At 35.8% G+C, this 21,386-nt stretch overlaps 3 protein-coding genes across 3 annotated transcripts in view; 2 read left to right on the forward strand and 1 right to left on the reverse strand.

Annotated features, from left to right (window-relative positions):
• The window catches only part of LOC111422118 (Neuropilin and tolloid-like), a 198,194-nt gene that overhangs the window by 163,157 nt on the left and 13,651 nt on the right, over positions 1–21,386 (reverse strand). The window lies entirely within an intron of this gene.
• Positions 1–21,386, forward strand: part of LOC111422078 (general transcription factor II-I repeat domain-containing protein 2-like) — a 50,516-nt gene that overhangs the window by 22,428 nt on the left and 6,702 nt on the right. The window lies entirely within an intron of this gene.
• Positions 14,408–21,225, forward strand: LOC111415220 (putative inorganic phosphate cotransporter). The gene has a single exon (XM_023046783.2). The coding sequence runs from the start codon at positions 18,775–18,777 to the stop codon at positions 20,185–20,187; it is 1,413 nt and encodes a 470-aa protein (XP_022902551.2). The 5' UTR covers positions 14,408–18,774; the 3' UTR covers positions 20,188–21,225.

Consider the following 21,386-nt stretch of genomic DNA (forward strand, 5'->3'; position numbering starts at 1 on the left):
TGTATTGTAGAAATTACAGCGCACTGCGGTAGATTACGCGGAATTAACCATTAAAACAGTGTGTTTTAGCCGGGTACCAGTGAGTTAAACGCGCCGTGAAAAGTCTCATTACCAGTCGGTTTAAGGACTTATCCGGCTGCTGACCGCTCGAGCGCCTGTTCGTCCGAATTAAACCGGGGAAAATTCCCCAACAAGCCGACGCGAAATTATCGCACGAATTTGCAAGTTTATTGCCCGAACGGGGTACAAAACGGATCCCCGTCGAATGCGATCATAAATTAGCGATACTGACACAAATTCGTTTAAATATTTCGTTTCCCGTAACACGTTATTTTATTTATTTCACCCCTACAACTCACAAATTATTTTATTCCATACCCTAATAACCGGTCGGATATAATGTATTTGCCCGTTGTGGCGATTTAATAACATATTACATCCATTTTGATATTATAATAATGTTCCCGTTATTAATTCCATTATACAATCCAAAGCGAAATTTCAATTTACTAATGAAACTCCAAATAGTGAAAGATCAGAACACTTATCTCTATAATGCCAAAACCTTAATGTGACCTCAAATCTTAACGTGTATAATTACGTCAAAACTTAATTGCAACGACCTCCAACAGCTTTAACATAAAGGAAACTGGAGCTCCGTTTTGGCAGTATACTAACCGGATTGTCGTGATGCAAATTTGCATTGATCAAGTTCCATATTATCGCAGCTAAGATGCTTTCAAGGATCCTAATGAGGGCGACTACTTAGTCGCCGTTGTCCTTTAATCTTCAACGTTCGCTCCAGATGTAATAGGAATAGGATTAAAATGAACGTAAAACAAAGCGCCATTATTAAATATAAATCTTGTCGTTAACAATTTAGTTTAAATCAGAAAAGTAAACTAAATCAAAAATATTAAATCAACAAAAGCCGATATTGATTCATTCTTAATCAGATATAAAATTTCATTATGAAGGGAATTTTATGTAACTTAGCCGTCTTCAGAGACGTACGGCTAAACCGGAATGATTCTAGTTGTTGGTCTAGTGCTAGTTCTACTTTTAGTTCAATAAAAATATATAACCATCTAGCGCTGCATTACAATTAGAACTAACACTAGACCGAGAACTAGAAAGTTTCTGAACACGCACGGCTAAACCCGAATGTTTCTTAATTTTAGATCTAGTGTTAGTTCTAGTTTTACACTAGCATTATTACTATATGGAACTAACACTATTCCTAGAACTAGAATCATTTGGGTTTTGCCGCACATCTCTAAAGACGGCTAAACCCGAATGATTCTAGTTTATAGTGTTAGTTCTAGTTTTACACTTGCACTGTCACTAGAACTAACACTAGACCTAGAACTAGAAACATTCGGGTTTCGCCGCATGTCTTTCAGTATGGCTAAACCCGAATGATTATAGTTCTAGGTCTTTTGTTAGTTTGAGTGATAGTGCTAGTGTAAAACTAGAACTAACACTAGACCTAGAACTAGAAAAATTCGGGTTTAGCTAACTAGCGCCACCTACCACTATCACTAGAACTAACATTAGACCTAGAACTAGAAAGTTTCTGAACACGCACGGCTAAACCCGAATGTTTCTTAATTTTAGATGTAGTGTTAGTTCTAGTTTTACACTAGCACTATTACTATATAGAACTAATACTATTCCTAGAACTAGAATCATTTGGGTTTTGCCGCACATCTCTAAAGACGGCTAAACCCGAATGATTCTAGTTCTATAGTGTTAGTTCTAGTTTTACACTTGCACTGTCACTAGAACTAACACTAGACCTAGAACTAGAAACATTCGGGTTTCGCCGCATGTCTTTCAGTATGGCTAAACCCGAATGATTATAGTTCTAGGTCTTTTGTTAGTTTGAGTGATAGTGCTAGTGTAAAACTAGAACTAACACTAGACCTAGAACTAGAAAAATTCGGGTTTAGCTAACTAGCGCCACCTACCACTATCACTAGAACTAACATTAGACCTAGATCTAGAAACAGTCGTACTTAGCCGCACGTCTTTCAAGACGGCTAAACCTGAATGATTCTAGTACTAGGTCTTGTGTTAATTCTAGTAATAGTGCTAGTGCAAAACTAGAACTAACATTAGACCTAGAACTAGAAACATTCGGGTTTAGCCGTGCGTCTGGAGAAGCACGGTTAAACCCGATACTTTCTAGGTCTAGTGTTAGTTCTAGTTTTAGTGCAATAAATATATGCAATATAGTGATATTTTATGCTAACTAGCGCTACCTATCACTGTCACTACACTGAGAAAAATGATATGGAAAATTGAACTAAATCAATGTCTTTATAATTTTAATAGTTTAACTGATTTTTATAGTATATTTCGGAATTAAGAAATGTTTTTCAACATGATCTGTCAATCTTATAATTGTTTTTTGATAACATGGATATAACTTCACATTTTTAACGAGTAAGTAATTAATTTTAAAATGCAATCATTATTGTTAACTTTTAAATAGTTTAAGTTTGGATTAATACAATATTGCATAACAAATATTTTCTTACTGTAGAGTCTCTGAAGATGCGTATAAGGCGAAACTAGTCAGACGAATTATTAAATAAAATTTTTTCAACCAGTTAAAGTACATTGAAACCATTTCTTTTCTTGACCATTTAAATCAATTTAGTTGTTAGACAAATAGTTATTTATACTAGAAAATTTATTCATTTATCTAACGTAATTTAGCTGACATATACAATTCTAATTAGTCAAATTTATGATAGTTAATTTATCTATTTACTGAGGTGATATAACTAATTTTTAGAAAAAGAAACTACATCGTGGAAACTAGTTGATAAGAAGTCTAGTTGTTGAGTAGTTTAGTTACCTAAAGTATTTGGTATTTTTGTCTATTTTATTCTAGTTTGAATTTCTATATACATTTAACAATGAAATATTTTACCTAAATGGACAAATGTACTATTATTAAATACTTTATTTAAATGTATTTTAGTCATTTAGTTTCATCGTTACATCGATCGTTTATAGAAAATATTTCTTAATACAAAAAATTTAGGTACGACGTCTATATTTAAGTAATAAAGCTATCTACTACCATTAATAATAAAAATAATATTAATAGTAAAAACATATATTAATATTATGTAATGAAATTCATTTTATTAGGTATTTATAAGATGCATTTTTCAATCATTTATCTATATAATTATCGAAATAGAATTAGTTTATATAACTAGTAGTAGTAGTTAGTTAATTTTTGACTAAAAATTCTACATAACATGACTAAATTTTAGGTAGTTTTCCCGCATTATTTTTCTCAGTGTAGAACAAACATTAGACCTAGAACTAGAAACATTCGGATTTAGCCGCACGTCTTTCAAGACGGCTAAACCCGAATGATTCTAGTTTTAGGTCTAGTGTTAGTTCTAGTGGTAGTATAGTTTTATTTGTTATTCTAGATTGTATATTTTTATTGAGTTATATCGGATACTGCGTTCCCCGTATGATCCGTTATATCGAGGTTTTACTGTAATGTTAAATTATATTGCCACTTTGCATTTTGTGGGGCAAAGTAAGTAGGTACGCCCTGGTTTTTATGGAAATATATTTTTGTATATTGCATCTTAAGTGCAATTCACTGTATACTAGAGTAATAACAAGGATACACTAGAACAATTGTTTCTTGTATGTGTTGAGTTGTTTTTGTTTGAGTTGTTTGTAAAAGAGTTGTTTTTGTCGCGTTGTGATAAAATCGAAGGTAAAAGCTATAAAACTGCATTTCTTAAAATAAGGATAACGAGATAAGCTGTAAAAGGGTAAATTTAAGGGAGAGTTTACCGTTTAAATGTGAAAAGAGATGAATAAAGTCCGTGGTGATGTTTCTATTTATGATGCTTCCATTCTATTATGCTTCCATTTATAATGTACGAGAGTTTATACTTTTACCTTTGACTGTACAATGACGATAATGAAACTCATCCCGGATCTCTCTGCTAACGATCGGCTGGATGCTTTTCTAGTCGGAGTCATTACACTAAAATTGTCCGCTATTAAAGAACTTTTCAAATGCCAACCTAATTTTTTTTCCCCCAGATTTAGGTTGGTCACTCTCCCTATACTTTTTACATTGGAGTGTGATGTCACAGGGGGAGCATGGGGAGCAACTTCCGATCCAGAATCGACATTCTTATACTGCTATAACTAACTAGTAAAGAAAAGTATCTTTGAATAATTTTATATGACACTTATATACACAAATATCTCTTTTGAATATTGCTCAGAATATTACATAAAAATTTTATCACGCTACCGAGATAAAAATGACCAAAGAGGGAGTAAACTTAAATCCTAATTTAAAACGTTTAATCTCATAAAAAAGATTTGATTTAATCTCTTAAGATTATTTTTTGAAACCTTTAAGCTCTTTATAAAGTGATTTTTTTTTCAATTCCATTCTCTCGCATATAAAAAGAGAAAAGAGCTGATATTAAACAAAAAGGGTTCACTGATACCTTTACTTGAAGTAAAAAAACTACCACGACGAGGGGTTCGATCCCTCTTTCTCGGTTCTCTTTCCTTTACACCATCTCCCAAAGGACGTAAATAAACCTTGTCCCCGTTCGATCACAAAAGATATAAATCAATGGAAAACGGTGGTGTCGCGTCCGAGTGTCCGAGGAGGAAACAAACGTCTCGACCGACTGTCAGTTCCAGGATAAAATTGCAAAGTGAGCTAAGAGGACTATTTGTTCTCGATCCGCAGGAGGCCGATCAGGAAAATTTACGCCGTCGGGACCCAGGATAGGGATCGTCGCCTTGGGACGACGTCGCAACGCCCCTTTCGGGAGCTTTTACAGGCTTTTTTTTTTCCTGCGACATACGTAGCGATGTGATTTGCACTGATCGGTATAAAGCGTTAACTGTCCGTGAATCGAGTGCAACGTTGGAATGGCTTTATTGGAAACCGATTATATGTGTATGTGTACGTTAACGTTCAACCGACCATAAGCGACCGATTATTATTGTTATGACCTGAAATAAGGCGCTTTTAATACTACGCCGTTTGCACGGAAAGGTTTTATGAGAGTCGTTAAATATTTTTCGGGTGGTGTTCTTTTAAAAGATATCTAGGTGTCTATATATCCATATCTTATAACCACACATTGTTGTTTTTATTAAAAAAATTAATTTTGAAATACTTTCTTATTTTTCAATTTTTTAAAGTAAGATGGTATCAACATTATTATATTTCAAGATAGTTTCGCCGGCATAATTAACGCAACGAATATCTTCCTTGAGCTCAGCACCCAGTTTAAATTTGCATTTTGAACAAGAAACATAAAGAGGTGATTCTATTAGCAACGAATTCCGGTCTCTAATCCTCGACTAAAGGAAAATTGAAGCAAAATTCCAATTATACGAGTTTCTAAATTTAGTTATTAAGTTAAAGTGGGTACGCCATCTACCTACTTAAGTATTTATAACAACAAGTTACTTTTTATAAATAATTTAATTTTTCTAAAAGTATCGTTGGGTCATAACCGAAGCTTGCCAAAACTCTAGAATAGGGCCGTACGTCTATTCTAGAGTTTTGGATAGGTTCTACGCAGTTTTAGCAAAATATCAAAGAATGTGTTTTAACAAAGTAAGATTTAAAAAAATTAAAAAATGAGCAATGATTTCCAGAAAAGAAAAGATAAGTTAGGTTAGTTTTGTCTACAAAGTCAATGAACTCTGACAAAAATATTGGGTAATGTTAGGATAGGTCAGTTTCATGACGTATTAAGTACAAAATTTTATCTAATTCCATTGAAAAAGCAATTTTTGTTCAAAACTTGACTTATTCTATTAGTGACAGAAGTCAATTTGTAGTTAGGTTATGGAATTCATTACATCACTAGTGATGTAATGAATTCCATAACTATTAGCTAACTAGCTCAACTATTAAAGCAATTAAGGAGAAACTTATGTACCATAAAAAATGGAAAAAGTGGGGTAATAACGCAGATTATCTATCTTTTACTACTCTGCGTTCGCGATCCAAACATTTAATTTCAGCTGATTATAAAGCGTACCTTAATCATATTCAGACAGACTTAATTAATAATCCTGCGCACCTTTGGTCTTATATCAAGAATAAGAAAAAAACCGATTTTGGCATCCCTGCTCGCATGGAGTATAATAATTCTAGCGTGTGCAATGGTGAAAATATAGCTGAATTGTTTTCCCAATATTTCAGCTCGGTTTTTATAGACGGTCGACTTGACGTTGACTTTGATCCCTTGCTATGCGCTGGTTTGTCAAACGTCTGGTTTGACAAATCCGACGTTCTCTGTGCACTAAATCAAGTTAATTCTAATTCGGGTCCAGGATCTGACGGTTTGCCCGGTATTTTGGTTACTTCCTGTGCCGATCAGCTTGCGGAACCATTGTTTTTGCTGTTCTATCAGTCTGTTGTTCAGGGGGTTTTCCCTTCCGTATGGAAGAAGGCGCTTGTTGTACCAATATTCAAATCAGGTCATAAGCATCTTGTCTCCAACTATCGTCCTATTTCAATATTGCCCATTATCTCAAAAGTTTTTGAAAAATTAGTATATTCTAAACTTCACTATATACTAAAACCTTTTATTATCCAGGAACAGCATGGTTTCTGTAGGGGCCGATCAGTCGAGACCAATCTTGCTGCTTTTATGACTTTTGTGCATAATGCAACGAATAATAATTTACAAGTAGACGCAATCTACACAGACTTCAGTAAGGCTTTTGACAAGGTTCACCACGCAATTTTAATGTAAAAATTACAAGCGTTTGACCTTTCATATGGCCTGTTGCGTTGGCTTGGATCTTACATATCTAACAGACTTCAAGCGGTTAAAGTTAACAACTTTATATCTCATTTCGTACCGGTTACTTCCGGAGTACCGCAGGGGAGTCATCTTGGACCCATACTTTTCTTAGCGTATATTAATGATATTAATAAATGTTTTCGTTACTCTAATTTTTTGTTGTATGCTGATGACTGCAAAATTTTTTCATGTGTTCGGTCTTTGTCTGATTGTGATTTGCTACAGGAAGACTTAAATCGATTACATGATTTTTGCTCTGAAAACTATCTCTTTCTTAATCTGAATAAATGCAGCAAGATTACCTTTGGAAGAAAACGTTACCCCGTGAATTACCCCTACAGATTCGGTGCTGAACTGTTGCAGTCTAGTTCTTGCGTTAACGATCTCGGAATTGCGATGGATTCTAAACTGCTGTTTGGTCAACATATTGAATTAATGTTTTCCAAGGCTTTGCAACGTTTGGGTTTCATTATTAGATCGTGTAGAGCTTTCACCAATATATCCTGTATCATAAAACTTTATATGGCTTACGTGCACAGCATTCTAAGTTTTGCGTCATTGGTTTGGAATCCCGTGTATGCAACTTACGTTGATCGTATTGAGTTGGTGCAACGGAGGTTTGTACGGTATTTGGCGCATAAGTTTTTCTTGCCATATTGCGATTATGCTCGGAGATGTGCGGTCTTTGGCCTGAGGTCCTTGCGGGGTCGTCGTAACCTCTCGGATTCAATATTTCTGTTTAAGTTAGTAAATGGGTTGATAGACTGCCCTAACCTTGTCTCCGAAGTATATTACATTACCCCTTTATATACTGTGCGCGCTCATAGCCTGTTCAGATTGCCCGCATCCGCCTCGATCGCTCACATGAATTCACCTTTGCCTCGTATTATGCAGTTTTATAATCGGCACTGCTACTTGTGTGACTTGTTCGGCATGTCGTTGGAGTCGTTTAAACGTGCCCTCGCCTCTTTAGACGTAGTACGGTAGTAATTATAATTTGTTAATTTTCTTTTTTACCATTTAGTTAATTTTATACAATTAATTTGATTTGATTTGTATTATGTTTGTTTCTTTGTTTATCTTTTTGTACTGATTGTCACTTTGAAGAAATATTGTTGTACAATTGTTTTTCTAGTGGATACTTCACTGGGATTTTTCCTGTTTGTATCCCATAAGCAGAATAAATAAATAAATAAATAAATAACGTTCTATGTCTTTCAGTATGGCTAAACCCGAATGATTATAGTTCTAGGTCTTTTGTTAGTTTGAGTGATAGTGCTAGTGTAAAACTAGAACTAACACTAGACCTAGAACTAGAAAGTATCGGGTTTAGCCGTGCGTCTTCAGACATACAACATAATAAATATATGCAACATAGTGATATCTTTTGCTAACTAGCGCTACCTATCACTGTCACTACACTGAGAAAAATGATATGGAAAATTGAACTAAATCAATGTCTTTATAATTTTAATAGTTTAACTGATTTTTATAGTATATTTCGGAATTAAGAAATGTTTTTCAACATGATCTGTCAATCTTATAATTGTTTTTTGATAACATGGATGTAACTTCACATTTCTAACGAGTAAGTAATTGATTGAGTGAGTAATTGGTGAAAAATTAAAAAATGAGCAATGACTTCCAGAAAAGAAAAGATAAGTTAGGTTAGTTTTGTCTACAAAGTCAACGAACTCTGACAAAAATATTGGGTAATGTTAGGATAGGTCAGTTTTGTTTTGAATCCCAATTATAGCGTGAAGGGTGTCGGTTTTGTTTTGAACCCCAATTATAGCGTGAAGGAATGTCGGTTTTCTTTTGAACCCCAATTATAGCGTGAAGAAACAGCAATTATAGCATGAAGAAATGTTAGGATAGATCAGTTTTGTGTGAAATTCCAATTATAGCGTGAAGGAATGTCGGTTTTCTTTTGAACCCCAATTATAGCGTGAAGGAATGTCGGTTTTCTTTTGAACCCCAATTATAGCGTGAAGGAATGTCGGTTTTCTTTTAAACCCTAATTATACCGTGAAGAAACCACAATTGCAGTGTAAAGAAATGTTAGGATAGGTCAGTTTTGTTTTGAATCCCAATTATAGCGTGAAGGAATGTCGGTTTTCTTTTGAACCCCAATTATAGCGTGAAGGAATGTCGATTTTCTTTTGAACCCTAATTATACCGTGAAGAAACCACAATTATAGCGTGAAGAAATGTTAGGATAGGTCAGTTTTGTTTTGAATCCCAATTATAGCATGAAGGAATGTCGATTTTCTTTTGAACCATAATTTTATTAGAAATTCTCTCGAGAAATGCTCTCGAGAGAAGCTATCGAGAGTATTTTTGCTGGTGGACACGCATCTGAGAGTAACTATCAGAGAGTCCCAACAACTTTCGGAGTACTCAAGTGGATACGCACAATTTATCTATCGTGAAAGTAACTGTCAAAAAACGAACGCGGTTCGAATTTTGTTGCGAGTTTTCTCAATATAACACGTTTAAAGAAGACGCATAAAAGAAAATAGTCCCAAGAAGAAATATTTGAATTAATTGAAATGTATGAAGAAAATACAGTTCTTTGGAATACCAAGTCTAAAGAACATAGAAATCGGGAAGCGAGGGATGCAATTTTGGGCAGAAATTTAAGCGAGATTTGTACCATTGGTAATATCTAGTCTTCTGACAACATAATTTGGTCTTCTGACAATAAAATTAAGTCTTCTGACAATAAAATTAAGTCTTCTGCTAACAGTATTTGGTTTTTTAGTGGTAGTGTGTAGTCTTCCGTAAGAAGGATGTGCTTCATTTGCAATATCTAGTCTTTCACTAGCAATACTTAGTCTTCTGCCAGCAATATCTAGTCTTCTACCAACAGTATTTCATCTTCTGGTAGTAGTGGTAGTGGCTTCTGGTCTAGTCTTTCATTAGTAATACATAATCTTCTGCCAGCAATTGAGGTGTTTAAGATTATATTTTTTAATAATTTCCAAAATACTGCCAAGCCACTATTAAGCTACGGACACATTACACTAGTGGACACGGTCCTGAGAGAACTGTCTGAGAGAAAGCTTTCGGAAGTTTTATAGAAGCTTTCGGAGAGCTAAAACAGTCTCAAGTAGACACACGTAGATATCGAGAGTTACTCTCAGAAGTTTCTCTCAAGTAGGCACCTAGCTTTATGATAGGTCAATTATCTCCATATCTTGATCATATTTTGGATAGGTCTGTCGAATTTACATATATGCAAATTCTACAGTTTAGAGAGGCGACGTTTTACACAGGATTTCGTTTTGTTCAAGTTGAAGGCCTGAAAAGCTCTTAAGCCCTTTGCCCACGCTCTTTGCGGCTTTGTTCGGTCGGACGCTAAATGATGTAATTCGGAAGATCCAGGCGCGTTGGTTCCCCTCTCGCACAAATAACTTGAGGCACTTGGAATTATAATTTATCTCGTCGGATTGCCCATCGGTAATTAACGTAACCGGTATTAACTTTCGCGTTAATAAAGTTTCCTTTTCCAGTAGCCATCTCCATCGCATTCAAGAAACTTAATCTCGCAAGATATTAAAATTATACCGCAAAATATTCCAAGTAATTATCCGAGGATTAATTAAAATGGTTAGCAAAAAAAAATCATCAAATTCGTTTAATAATAATTATATTTCGTTTATTTTATTAAATGATACAGTATGTAAACGTGAAGTAGTAACTAGTGGCGCACGTAACCACGCGCATGAATCACGGCCAAATTTTTCAAATCGCCGGCAGTCTGCTTGAACGTCTGCCAAAAGGTTCGAGGGACCGAGTCCGCATCGAACAAACTGTAATTCATTTCAGCCAAGCACTAAATATAACCTCTGACAGATAGATTAACGTATAAATTATAGGTTTGTTGGGTGACCCTTTAACTGGCAAAACGTTATTGGAAAGCGATACAACCGAAATGGAATAATAATACCAAAAATCGTCCTCACCAACCGCATTCACGTTTATGGATTGCTTATTCGTATAGGGATATATTTTCAAAGTGGCAAATAACTACGACAATTGTAATAATGCACAAACGGCAACATTTTGATTCATTGAAGGTCGAGCGACCGTTTGTGCCAAGGGTAAATGCACCGAATAGAAGTGGTATGAAGTTGGCACACGTTACAATTTCGTAATATTCTACAAAGGTTTTATTGACGTTTTTATTTCAAGGTGGTTGTTTAAATGTAAAATAATCTGGTTACATCGACATGAAAAAGGGGTTAAGAAATAATGATTCAGTGTAATCGTTTTTGTTCCATTAACCGTTTTTACACGTAGAGGAAGTTGCGAATCTGAGACAAAGGTTTCAGAATAGCAGTGGAGTAGAATTTTAATGAGGATAGCAGTGAACGTCAAAATCGCCTTAATGCCAGCGGCTGAACTTAATTTAGCTGCAAAATAATTTATTATCGAAACATTAGGGAAAGCCGAGAAGTCTTCGTTGGTTCCGCCTTTGCGAGATCGCTTTACAGTGAACGTCGCGTTTACGTTCGCAGTCGTAAGAACGTAGTACCTTAATCAACATATTTCATCGTTAATGAACCTGAACGCTCGCTCGTGCGTTCATTTTCTGACGTGAAACACGTTTCTCTCTTACAGGACACGACACTGCGACACGTGAGTTTGTCGATTCGGTACAAAGTAGCTAAACCGGGTATGAATACGTAATGCACTGCGAGGAAAATGTACCGGAAATGAAGTTGGGATTATTAAATTTCAGCCTTAGATAAGGTAAATAGATCATTTATTACTAGGGCTTCTTTCTGGGAATTACCGAATAAACTTTTTCGTGTTTTGGCGAGGCAGGACGAGTGAATAATGACTACGTCCTTTTTATCTGTCACGGAAATACCGTCTCCATCCATTCATCTCAGCCTCACTCTTATCTCCGGCCCGCTTTGTTGTTTAATTAACATTTTTTTAAAAAAGATTGGCTTCACGAAAAATAAAACTCTACGTTTTTATAATGGAATTTTAAGTTGCTACTTTTTTCTTTGTTAAAAAACTACATTTCATTATAACGCCGCTTCATCCCTTTTAATTTTCTTATTCAAAAATATAACAGTGGATTGATGAAACAAAGAACTTTTAGTTTTACTTTTAGTTCAATAAAAATATATTTTGATAATGTCAAAAGGTATTTTTAAATGAGCTCTTCAAAATATAAAGTTTTTATTTACACAGCTTATTTCACAAAGGTACTTTACGAAACAAGGCAACAATCAAATATTCCTCGCAATAAAACAGTGTATTTTAAGGGGAGTAAAAAGCTCTCGCGCAGAGCTTTCTCCTTATCATTCTTCTCAAGTGCAGGCACTTTCCGGAAATTACTAAACCCTACCTCTGTTGTGCTGGGTATCGAGGGTCGTTTCCGTGTGACTGTTATAATAGGCCCCCTTAAACGATACTCAAAATTATTATACAATATTATACAAAAGAATATACAACAAGTTAGCGCTGCATAACAAATAAAACTAGAACTAACACTAGACCTAGAACTAGAAAGTTTCGGGATTAGTTCTAGTTTTACACTTACACTACTACTATCTAGAATTAACACTATACCTAGAACTAGAATCATTTGGGTTTAGCCGTACATCTCTAGAGACGGCTAAACCCGAATGATTCTAGTTCTAGGTAAAGTGTTAGTTCTACATAGTAACAGGGCTAGTGTAAAACTAGAACTAACACTAGACCTAGAACTAGAATGATTCGAGTTTAGCCGTCTTAAGAGACGTACGGCTAAGCCCAAATATTTCTAGGTCTAATGTTAGCTCTAGTGACAGTGCAAGTATAAAACTATAACTAACACTATACCTAGAACTAGAATCATTTGGGTTTAGCCGCACGTCTCTATAGACGGCTAAACCCAAATGATTCTAGTTCTAGGTCTGGTGTTAGTTTTAGTGATAGTGCTAATGTAAAACTAGAACTAACACTAGACCGCCACACAACACTAGCCGCACGTCTCTATAGACGGCTAAACCCAAATGATTCTAGTTCTAGGTCTGGTGTTAGTTTTAGTGATAGTGCTAATGTAAAACTAGAACTAACACTAGACCTAGAACTAGAAACATTCGGGTTTAGCCCCACGTCTCTCAAGACGGCTTAACCCGAATGTTTGTGTTAGTTCTAGTGATAGTATTAGTGTAAAACTAGAACTAACACTAGACCTAGAACTAGAATCATTTGGGTTTAGCCGCACGTCTCTATAGACGGCTAAACCCAAATGATTCTAATTCTAGGTCTGGTGTTAGTTTTAGTGATAATGCTAATGTAAAACTAGAACTAACACTAGACCTAGAACTAGAAACATTCGGGTTTAGCCCCACGTCTCTCAAGACGGCTTAACCCGAATGTTTGTGTTAGTTCTAGTGATAGTATTAGTGTAAAACTAGAACTAACACTAGACCTAGAACTAGAATCATTTGGGTTTAACCGCACGTCTCTATAGACGGCTAAACCCAAATGATTCTAGTTCTAGGTCTGGTGTTAGTTTTAGTGATAATGCTAATGTAAAACTAGAACTAACACTAGACCTAGAACTAGAAACATTCGGGTTTAGCCCCACGTCTCTCAAGACGGCTTAACCCGAATGTTTGTGTTAGTTCTAGTGATAGTATTAGTGTAAAACTAGAACTAACACTAGACCTAGAACTAGAATCATTTGGGTTTAGCCGCACGTCTCTATAGACGGCTAAACCCAAATGATTCTAGTTCTAGGTCTGGTGTTAGTTTTAGTGATAGTGCTAATGTAAAACTAGAACTAACACTAGACCTAGAACTAGAAACATTCGGGTTTAGCCCCACGTCTCTCAAGACTGCTTAACCCGAATGTTTGTGTTAGTTCTAGTGATACTATTAGTGTAAAACTAGAATTAACACTAGACCTAGAACTAGAATCATTTGGGTTTAGCCGCACGTCTCTATAGACGGCTAAACCCAAATGATTCTAGTTCTAGGTCTGGTGTTAGTTTTAGTGATAGTGCTAATGTAAAACTAGAACTAACACTAGACCCAGAACTAGAATCATTTGGATTTAGCCGTCTATAGAGACGTGCTGAGTATTATATGTAGTAGAGTATAATCATAGTATTATATACTATGATTTATTACCGCTAGATGGAGTTAGTAACCTTTCCTCTATAAATGATGTTTAAACCCAACATTTAAGTTGGCATAGTGTTAGTTCTAGTTTTACACTTGTAATGTCACTAGAACTAACATTAGACCTAGAACTAGAACCATTTGCGCTTAGCTGTACGTCTCTTAAGACGGCTAAACCCGAATGATTCCAATTCTTGGTCTAGCGCTGCATAACAATTAAAACTAGAACTAACACTAGACCTAGAACTAGAAACATTCTAAACGCAAATGTTTCTAGTTCTAGATCTATGTTAGTTCTAGTTTTACACTTGCACTATTACTATGTAAAACTAAGACTATACCTAGAACTAGAATTATCTCGGTTTAGCCGCACGTCTCTAAAGACGGCTAACCCGAATGATTCTAGTTCTAGGTATAGTGTTAGTTCTAGTTTTACACTTGTAATGTCACTAGAACTAACATTAGACCTAGAACTAGAAACATTTGCGTTTAGCTGTACGTCTCTTAAGACGGCTAAACCCGAATGATTCCAATTCTTGGTCTAGCGCTGCATAACAATTAAAACTAGAACTAACACTAGACGTAGAACTAGAAAGTTTCTGAACACGCACGGCTAAACCCGAATGTTTCTTAATTTTAGATCTACTGTTAGTTCTAGTTTTACACTAGCACTATTACTATACAGGGTGATTCATTAGCTCTATGACAAACTTTGGCAGATGAAAGGTAATGCGATTCTAAGGAAAAAATGTTATATAAATATGGGTCCGATTCATTTTGGTTAAAGAGTTACAAGCCTTTGAAAGTTCTACACAGTTTTATAGGCAAATGAAAATGTAACATAAAAAATAAGTTTAAAAATTACAAAAATTGTTCGAAGTGTCCGCCTTCAGCTTGAATGCACGCCTCACATCGACGAAGTAAAGATTCTATCACACGACGTATGATATTTGGATCATTCCGTATGCTATTAGCTGCATCTTGAATTCTGTCCAGTAGTTGCTGACGGGTAGTAATTTCTACATGGTACACAAGCTGCTTCATGTGTTCCCAGAAATAATAATCCAGCGGATTTAGATCTGGGGATAGTGGTGGCCAGACTACCGGAAGTGGTACGTCGTCGATAAAATCGAAAAGGTTATCTGTACATATTTACATTTAAGCGTTCATTTATCACCCATACAGATAGCAAAGAATTGTTAAAAATGCCACCCCAAACGTTTACACTAAACCGTTGCTGAAATCTTCCTGGTCTAATTCCATGTGGATTTTGCAAGGACCACACATGTTCGTTATGATAATTATTTATGCCGTCCCTAGTGAAACACGCTTCATCAGACCACAGAACTTGGGAAATGAAGTTATTATTTTAAGCATGTTGCTGAATAATCCAGTGGCAAAATGCTAAGCGTTGCTCAGTATCTCCAGGATGTAATGCTTGAACATTTTGGCGATGAAACGGATGTAACATTTCTCGATTCAATACACGCCATACAAAACTTTGGAATATTTGTAACATGCTCGCTATACGCCGAGTACTAATTGAAGGGTCGTCAAGTACTAAATCAATAACACGTTCTTCATTTTGTACATTCACATCATGGGGACGAACGGAATGTAGTGGAGCGGGGTTACCTCTTTCTCTCAGTCTGCGAAATGATGCACTAAACACTGTATGGGCAGGTTGATGTCTATTTGGAAACCTACGAAGGTATTCTCTTGCTGCTTGCCGAGCGTTTCCGTTACAAAGCCCGTATACAAAAATAATATCTGCATATTCTTCAGTCGTAAATACATGCATTTTCGTTTTCGATCAAAACTCTGACAATTATAAACTTTGAAACACACAGAATAGAGTAAATTGAAATGTTTGACATAAACAACTCAGTTTTGTTATCACAGCCAACTCTGTATTTGTGTTTCATAATTATTGTTGCGATTGTTGCAAATCTTTACTTCGTCGATGTAAAGCGTGCATTCAAGCTCTAGGCGGACATTTCGAACAATTTTTGTAATTTTTAAACTTATTTTTTATGTTACATTTTCATATGCCTATTAAACTGTGTAAAATTTTCAAAGGCTTGTAACTCTTTAACCAAAATGAATCGGACCCATATTCATATAACATTTTTTCCTTAGAATCGCATCACCTTTCATCTGCCAAAGTTTGTCATAGAGCTAATGAATCAGCCTGTATAGAACTAACACTATTCCTAGAACTAGAATCATTTGGGTTTAGCCGTACGTTTCTAAAAACGGATAATCCCGAAACTTTCTAGTTCTAGGTGTAGTGTTAGTTCTAGTTTTACACTTGCACTGTTACTATGTAGAACTAACACTATACGCAGTGCCTAAAACTGTGAGAGATTCTACGAATCGTCGTTGGCCTGCTTGGTTCACGAAGGAGGAAAAGTATTGTATTCGCATGAATGAATCTTTCTCTATCGAAACACCTTATTACCGATGCATATAATGCGTCCATGAACGATGTTGAGCGATCTTTGATTTCTGATCCCAGCACCTTCTGGACCTATGTTCGGTCACGGAAGGTCGGTACTCGCATTTCTTATGACGAATGGAAACCTGGAGTTCAGTTCGGGTCGAAGTATTGTGGACCCTTTTGCTGATTATTTTGAGTCATAGTTTTCATAGTTTATCAACGGGCGCGTTCACCAACTGTCAACGTTTGCAAACGGAGACCAAACTGTTGGCAACATTTCTGGTGAATGCAACCCTAACTTCAAACGTGTTTGGTAAACGGCCGCCATTTTATCAATCGTATGATTTTTCCGTTAGCAATCGCAAACGGTGTTTGGTGTTTGTGTCATCTTAAATTTAAAATCAACAAAAAAGAATGGCAGAAGCCCGAAATTATTTATTTAATGGGTTAGTGTATATTATCTTTGAAAATGAAGAATTTCATGATAAATTAAACGGTATGTACCTATAAATTAATTAAAATTGTAAATAAATGTTATTAAAGCGCCATCTGTTGTTATCAAACCATATGTCTATAGAAAAATTGGCCGGTCACCAAATCACCAACGCAATCGTAATCCGTTTGTGTTTGCCAACGTAAACGGAATTCTCTGGTGAACGCGCCCATAGTTTTTGTTTGTCAGTGGAGAACTTCAGCTTGGAGGAGGTTGAGCTTGCGTTGAAGCATACAAAAAATACTCTTACGCGCTGGAGTTGATGGGACACCAAGCTTTTTACGGAAGGACTGTGCTTCGATTCTGGCCGCCCTATTGCTTTCGATTTTCAATCTGGTCCTGTTTACTTCTACCTTTCCGTCGTTATGGAAAGAGTCATAAGTCTGTCCACTTTTGAAGAAGGGCAACCCTGCTGATATTGTGAATTACAGACCTATATCGCTGCTGAGTGGTTTCTCGAAGACTTTTGAAAGCGTTCTTTTCAAGCACATCTCATATCGTTTAAATAAGTACATAAGCCCAGTCCAACACGGATTTATTTGTGGTCGATCTACTGTCACCAATCTGACATGCTTCGCCCAATTTGTTGCAATCGACGCTAGAGGGCAGGTAGATGCTGTGTATCTCGACTTTCGGAAGGCGTTTGATCAGCTGGATCACTTTATCTTATTGAAAAAACTTTGGATTAAGTGCCCCTCTGTTGTCGTTAATGAAATCTTATTTACTAGGTCGGCAGCAGTTTGTTAATTATGGCGGCTTCACTTCCAGAGGATTTTCTCCAACTTCAGGGGTTCCCCAGGGATCCAACCTCTGTCCATTGCAGTTCCTGGCTTTTATTAATGACGTAACCGAGATCTTGGATTGTGAGAAGCTGCATTTGCTGATGATTTGAAATTATTCTCGGCTGTTGGGGATCTCAGCGATTGTGAACACTTGCAAGAAAATCTGATTCGTGTTGAGCATTGGTGCCTTAGCAACCGTGTATCATTTAATATTTCTAAATGTTTTACCATGACATTTTCTAAAAAATTGACCAATCAACCGTTGATGTCCAAACGTAAGTGCTCTGACCTTGGGGTGCTGTTCATTTGGGAAAAGACGGCTAGTATAAGTGTAGAACTAGAACTAACACTATACCTAGAACTAGAATCATTTGGGGTTAGCCACACATCTCTAAAGACGGCTAAACCCGAATGATTGTAGTTCTAGGTATAATGTTAGTTCTACTTTTACACTTGCAATGTCACTAGAACTTACATTAGACCTAGAACTAGAAACATATGCATTTAGCTGTACATCTCTTAAGACGGCTAAACCCGAATGATTCTAATTCTTGGTCTAGCGCTGCATAAAGTTTCGGGTTTAGCCGTGCTTCTGAAGACGTAATTGAAATACACTGTATAATATTTCTTTAAAAATTGTTTTTCAACCGATCTCAAGAAAAATGTTAATAATGACACATAAAAACGTCTATTTCTCCATTGCGAATCCCATTTTCTAGGAACTGGTGCCAGATTCGTACGTCACAGAAGGCAATTGATCGCTGCGTTTTGATGGGGTCGATTTTTCATGCCGCCAGTTCGTTTGCAATCAATCGGGCATTGTTCGAAGAGAGGACCGGTTCGTACGAAATAACACGCCGCGGCAGTGCTGGTGATGCTTTCAACTGAATATAGAGGCGTACAGCCTGTCCCACACATGATCGGGTGTGTACTCACATGACTGCTCCAGTCAGCACTTTTATTACCCGAGGTCGCATATAATAAGCTAATTTATTTCGTATATGCTTTATAAAAAATACCAGTTAAAACATCAAAAATAATTTTATTGTCAAACTGACATTGATAACTGTAAAAGAAATCATGAAAATAACAGCAAGATATACAGTAATAGTAATGCTTACTATAGCAGTAGCTAATCTTTATTCGTTTAGATCGATACCAACAATGATTAAACCATATTTAATACAAATCGTCGGAGGTGACACAAAAAATGTTACCAAAAATGAATGTCCAGAGCCAAGTGAAAAAGTACAAACTAAACCTCTATCGAACATAACAGAACCAATATCCCATCAACATGCCATGAAATTGGCTTATGATTTTGCAAGAGCAACAGCACATTTTGTTAGTGGCATGTCATGTGATATAAGCGGTGGAAGATACATAGTTTTCTTCAGTGTACTTGGAAGTGCAATATTGACGGCTTCTTACCCTTCATTATTAATTAATAGTCCACCATGGGGTATGATAATTTTTAATATAGTGAGTGGTTCATTAAGTGGATATGTAATGCCGGCAATAATGACATTGATATCAAGTTGGGCTCCTTTAAATAGGAGAACGGTTTTTGTTGGTGTTGTGTACGCAGGAGGACCACTTTCAAAAGTATTAGAATACGCTCTTATCGAATTTTTTACTGTAATAAGCCGCAATTGGGAAAACGTCTTCTACATTTCCGCAATTTTAGGGTTTCTTTACATTTTAATTCACATGTACACGGTGTTTTCAAAACCGGGTATGCATCCGCTTATTTCACGAGAAGAAAGAAAATTTTTAGAAAAAGAGTTGGGAACAAAAATTCCAAAACGAATACCATGGTTTCAAATAATAAAAGATAAACATGTTATTGCGATACTATTTGGGAAATGTGCTCATCTTTGGATGCAAAATATTAATCAAACGTATCTTCCTCAATACTTAAAACTGGTTGTCAGATTGGATCTTGCGACTAGAGGAGCTTTCTATATGCTCCTTCCTCATTTATTACACTTTTTTTGCATTATTGTTGCAGCTGTACTTGTTCAAATAAGTATTAATGCACACAAGGTAGAATTAACCCATTTAAGAATTTTTTGTACGATGTTTAGCGCGGTGAGTCCAGCAATTTTAATGATAATGATGTCATACGCAGGATGCAACATATATATGATTCAAGTTTTGAGCGCTATGGCGATTTGTAGCATGTGCACAATGAACCTTGGAATTAAATCAAACATATTGGACTTAACAACACATTTTGCGGGGTTTTGCGAGGCCTTCATAAACGGAATAGCTACATTTGGAGTTATGGCAACACCTAAACTTTTAGGTGTAATCATTACTGAGCACTGTATAGTACAATGGAGAAGATTTTACTGGATTACGTTAGCGTTTACTTCATTTTTAGCTACTATGCATTATATATTTGTTGGAACAGATAGAGCTAAGTGGGATCATTTAAAAAAAGATAATGTTACTATGTACCATGATGATTCTGAATCGGAAAGTTTATGAACGTAATATTAAATGAAAAGAGTGTTGTTGCGTTTTATTTTTAAATACGAGCTATTTAGTTACTCGATTGGAACAAATAAATCTAGAAAGTTATAAGCAACAAGTGGATAAACGTTCAAAGTAAGATTTATGAAGTTAATTTCCGATCTCAATTAATTCGCGTCTGTTTTTTTCTGAAAACTATTGTCGCAGTGCGATAACCCTTTTAATAATTTATTAGAACACTTAACGGTGGCAAACCGCAGGCTACACACACCATCAGCCATTACCGGATTTCCGTTAAAATTATGCGTGGTCTCGTATACCTTTGCGGAAGCAAATTCTACGAGAAATGGGGAGGTAGAAGCCGACTAATTGAGATAATCTGTTTTCCTCGGGTCTCGCCTTCTTATCTGCGAACGTCATCTGAATCACAAATAGGGTTTTCCCTACAAGCAATATCTAATTTCTCAAAGACTTCTATTACTAACACCATCCTCTTTTCAGTGGTATATCAGCAATCATCTGCGGATAGTTTGAAAAAGATTTAAAAAGCACCCAGTAATTAACACAGGACAAAGACAGACGGACATATCAGATTCTTTTTTATCTTTTTCTAGAACTCGTCGCTAGTTTGTAACTAAGCGTAGACAATTAGACTATCTTTTTTACTCCTCGTTACTTGTCTCCCTTTGGCTTTGATTTGCCGCCCGTTTTTTGCTCACCACTTTTAATTTTCCCATTGGAACTTCTAGGCGGAAACCTGCATTCGTCTACCTCATTTGTCACCAATTTATACCCCCGATTTTTAATTGCACGTGAAAGATCGGTGATTTTCTAAGTCACACGAATAGTGGTTAATTGCAGTCGGACGTTTCACAAAAAAATAGTGAGAAGAGAGGGAGCGATAATTTCCAACAATTCCGTCTGTCGGAAAAACCCCACTGAAAAAGTAACTACTGTAATAAAAAGAATTAAAATTCAGCGAATAATTAATAGTTGAGAAAAAAAGTAACGAATCAAATCTTAAACGTTAAATCTAAACGAGATTAAATTTTTAATAACTACTCGCATAATGAATTATTCTATTTAAGGAAATTTTTCATTTTCATTTATACATTTTAAGCTTAATTTAAAATATCAAGAAAAACTTTTTATAACTCGTAAGATTTTTTGAATAACCCAATTATCCTTATTAACTTATTCAATAAATTTGTTTA

This window comes from Onthophagus taurus, chromosome 7 (genome assembly GCF_036711975.1).
Source record: "Onthophagus taurus isolate NC chromosome 7, IU_Otau_3.0, whole genome shotgun sequence".
NCBI classification, from domain to species: Eukaryota; Metazoa; Arthropoda; class Insecta; order Coleoptera; family Scarabaeidae; genus Onthophagus; species Onthophagus taurus.

What these genes read in the sequence shown, in the direction of transcription:
- LOC111415220 (XM_023046783.2), top strand. Translation starts at nt 18,775, where the DNA reads ATGAAAATAACAGCAAGATATACAGTAATAGTAATGCTTACTATAGCA.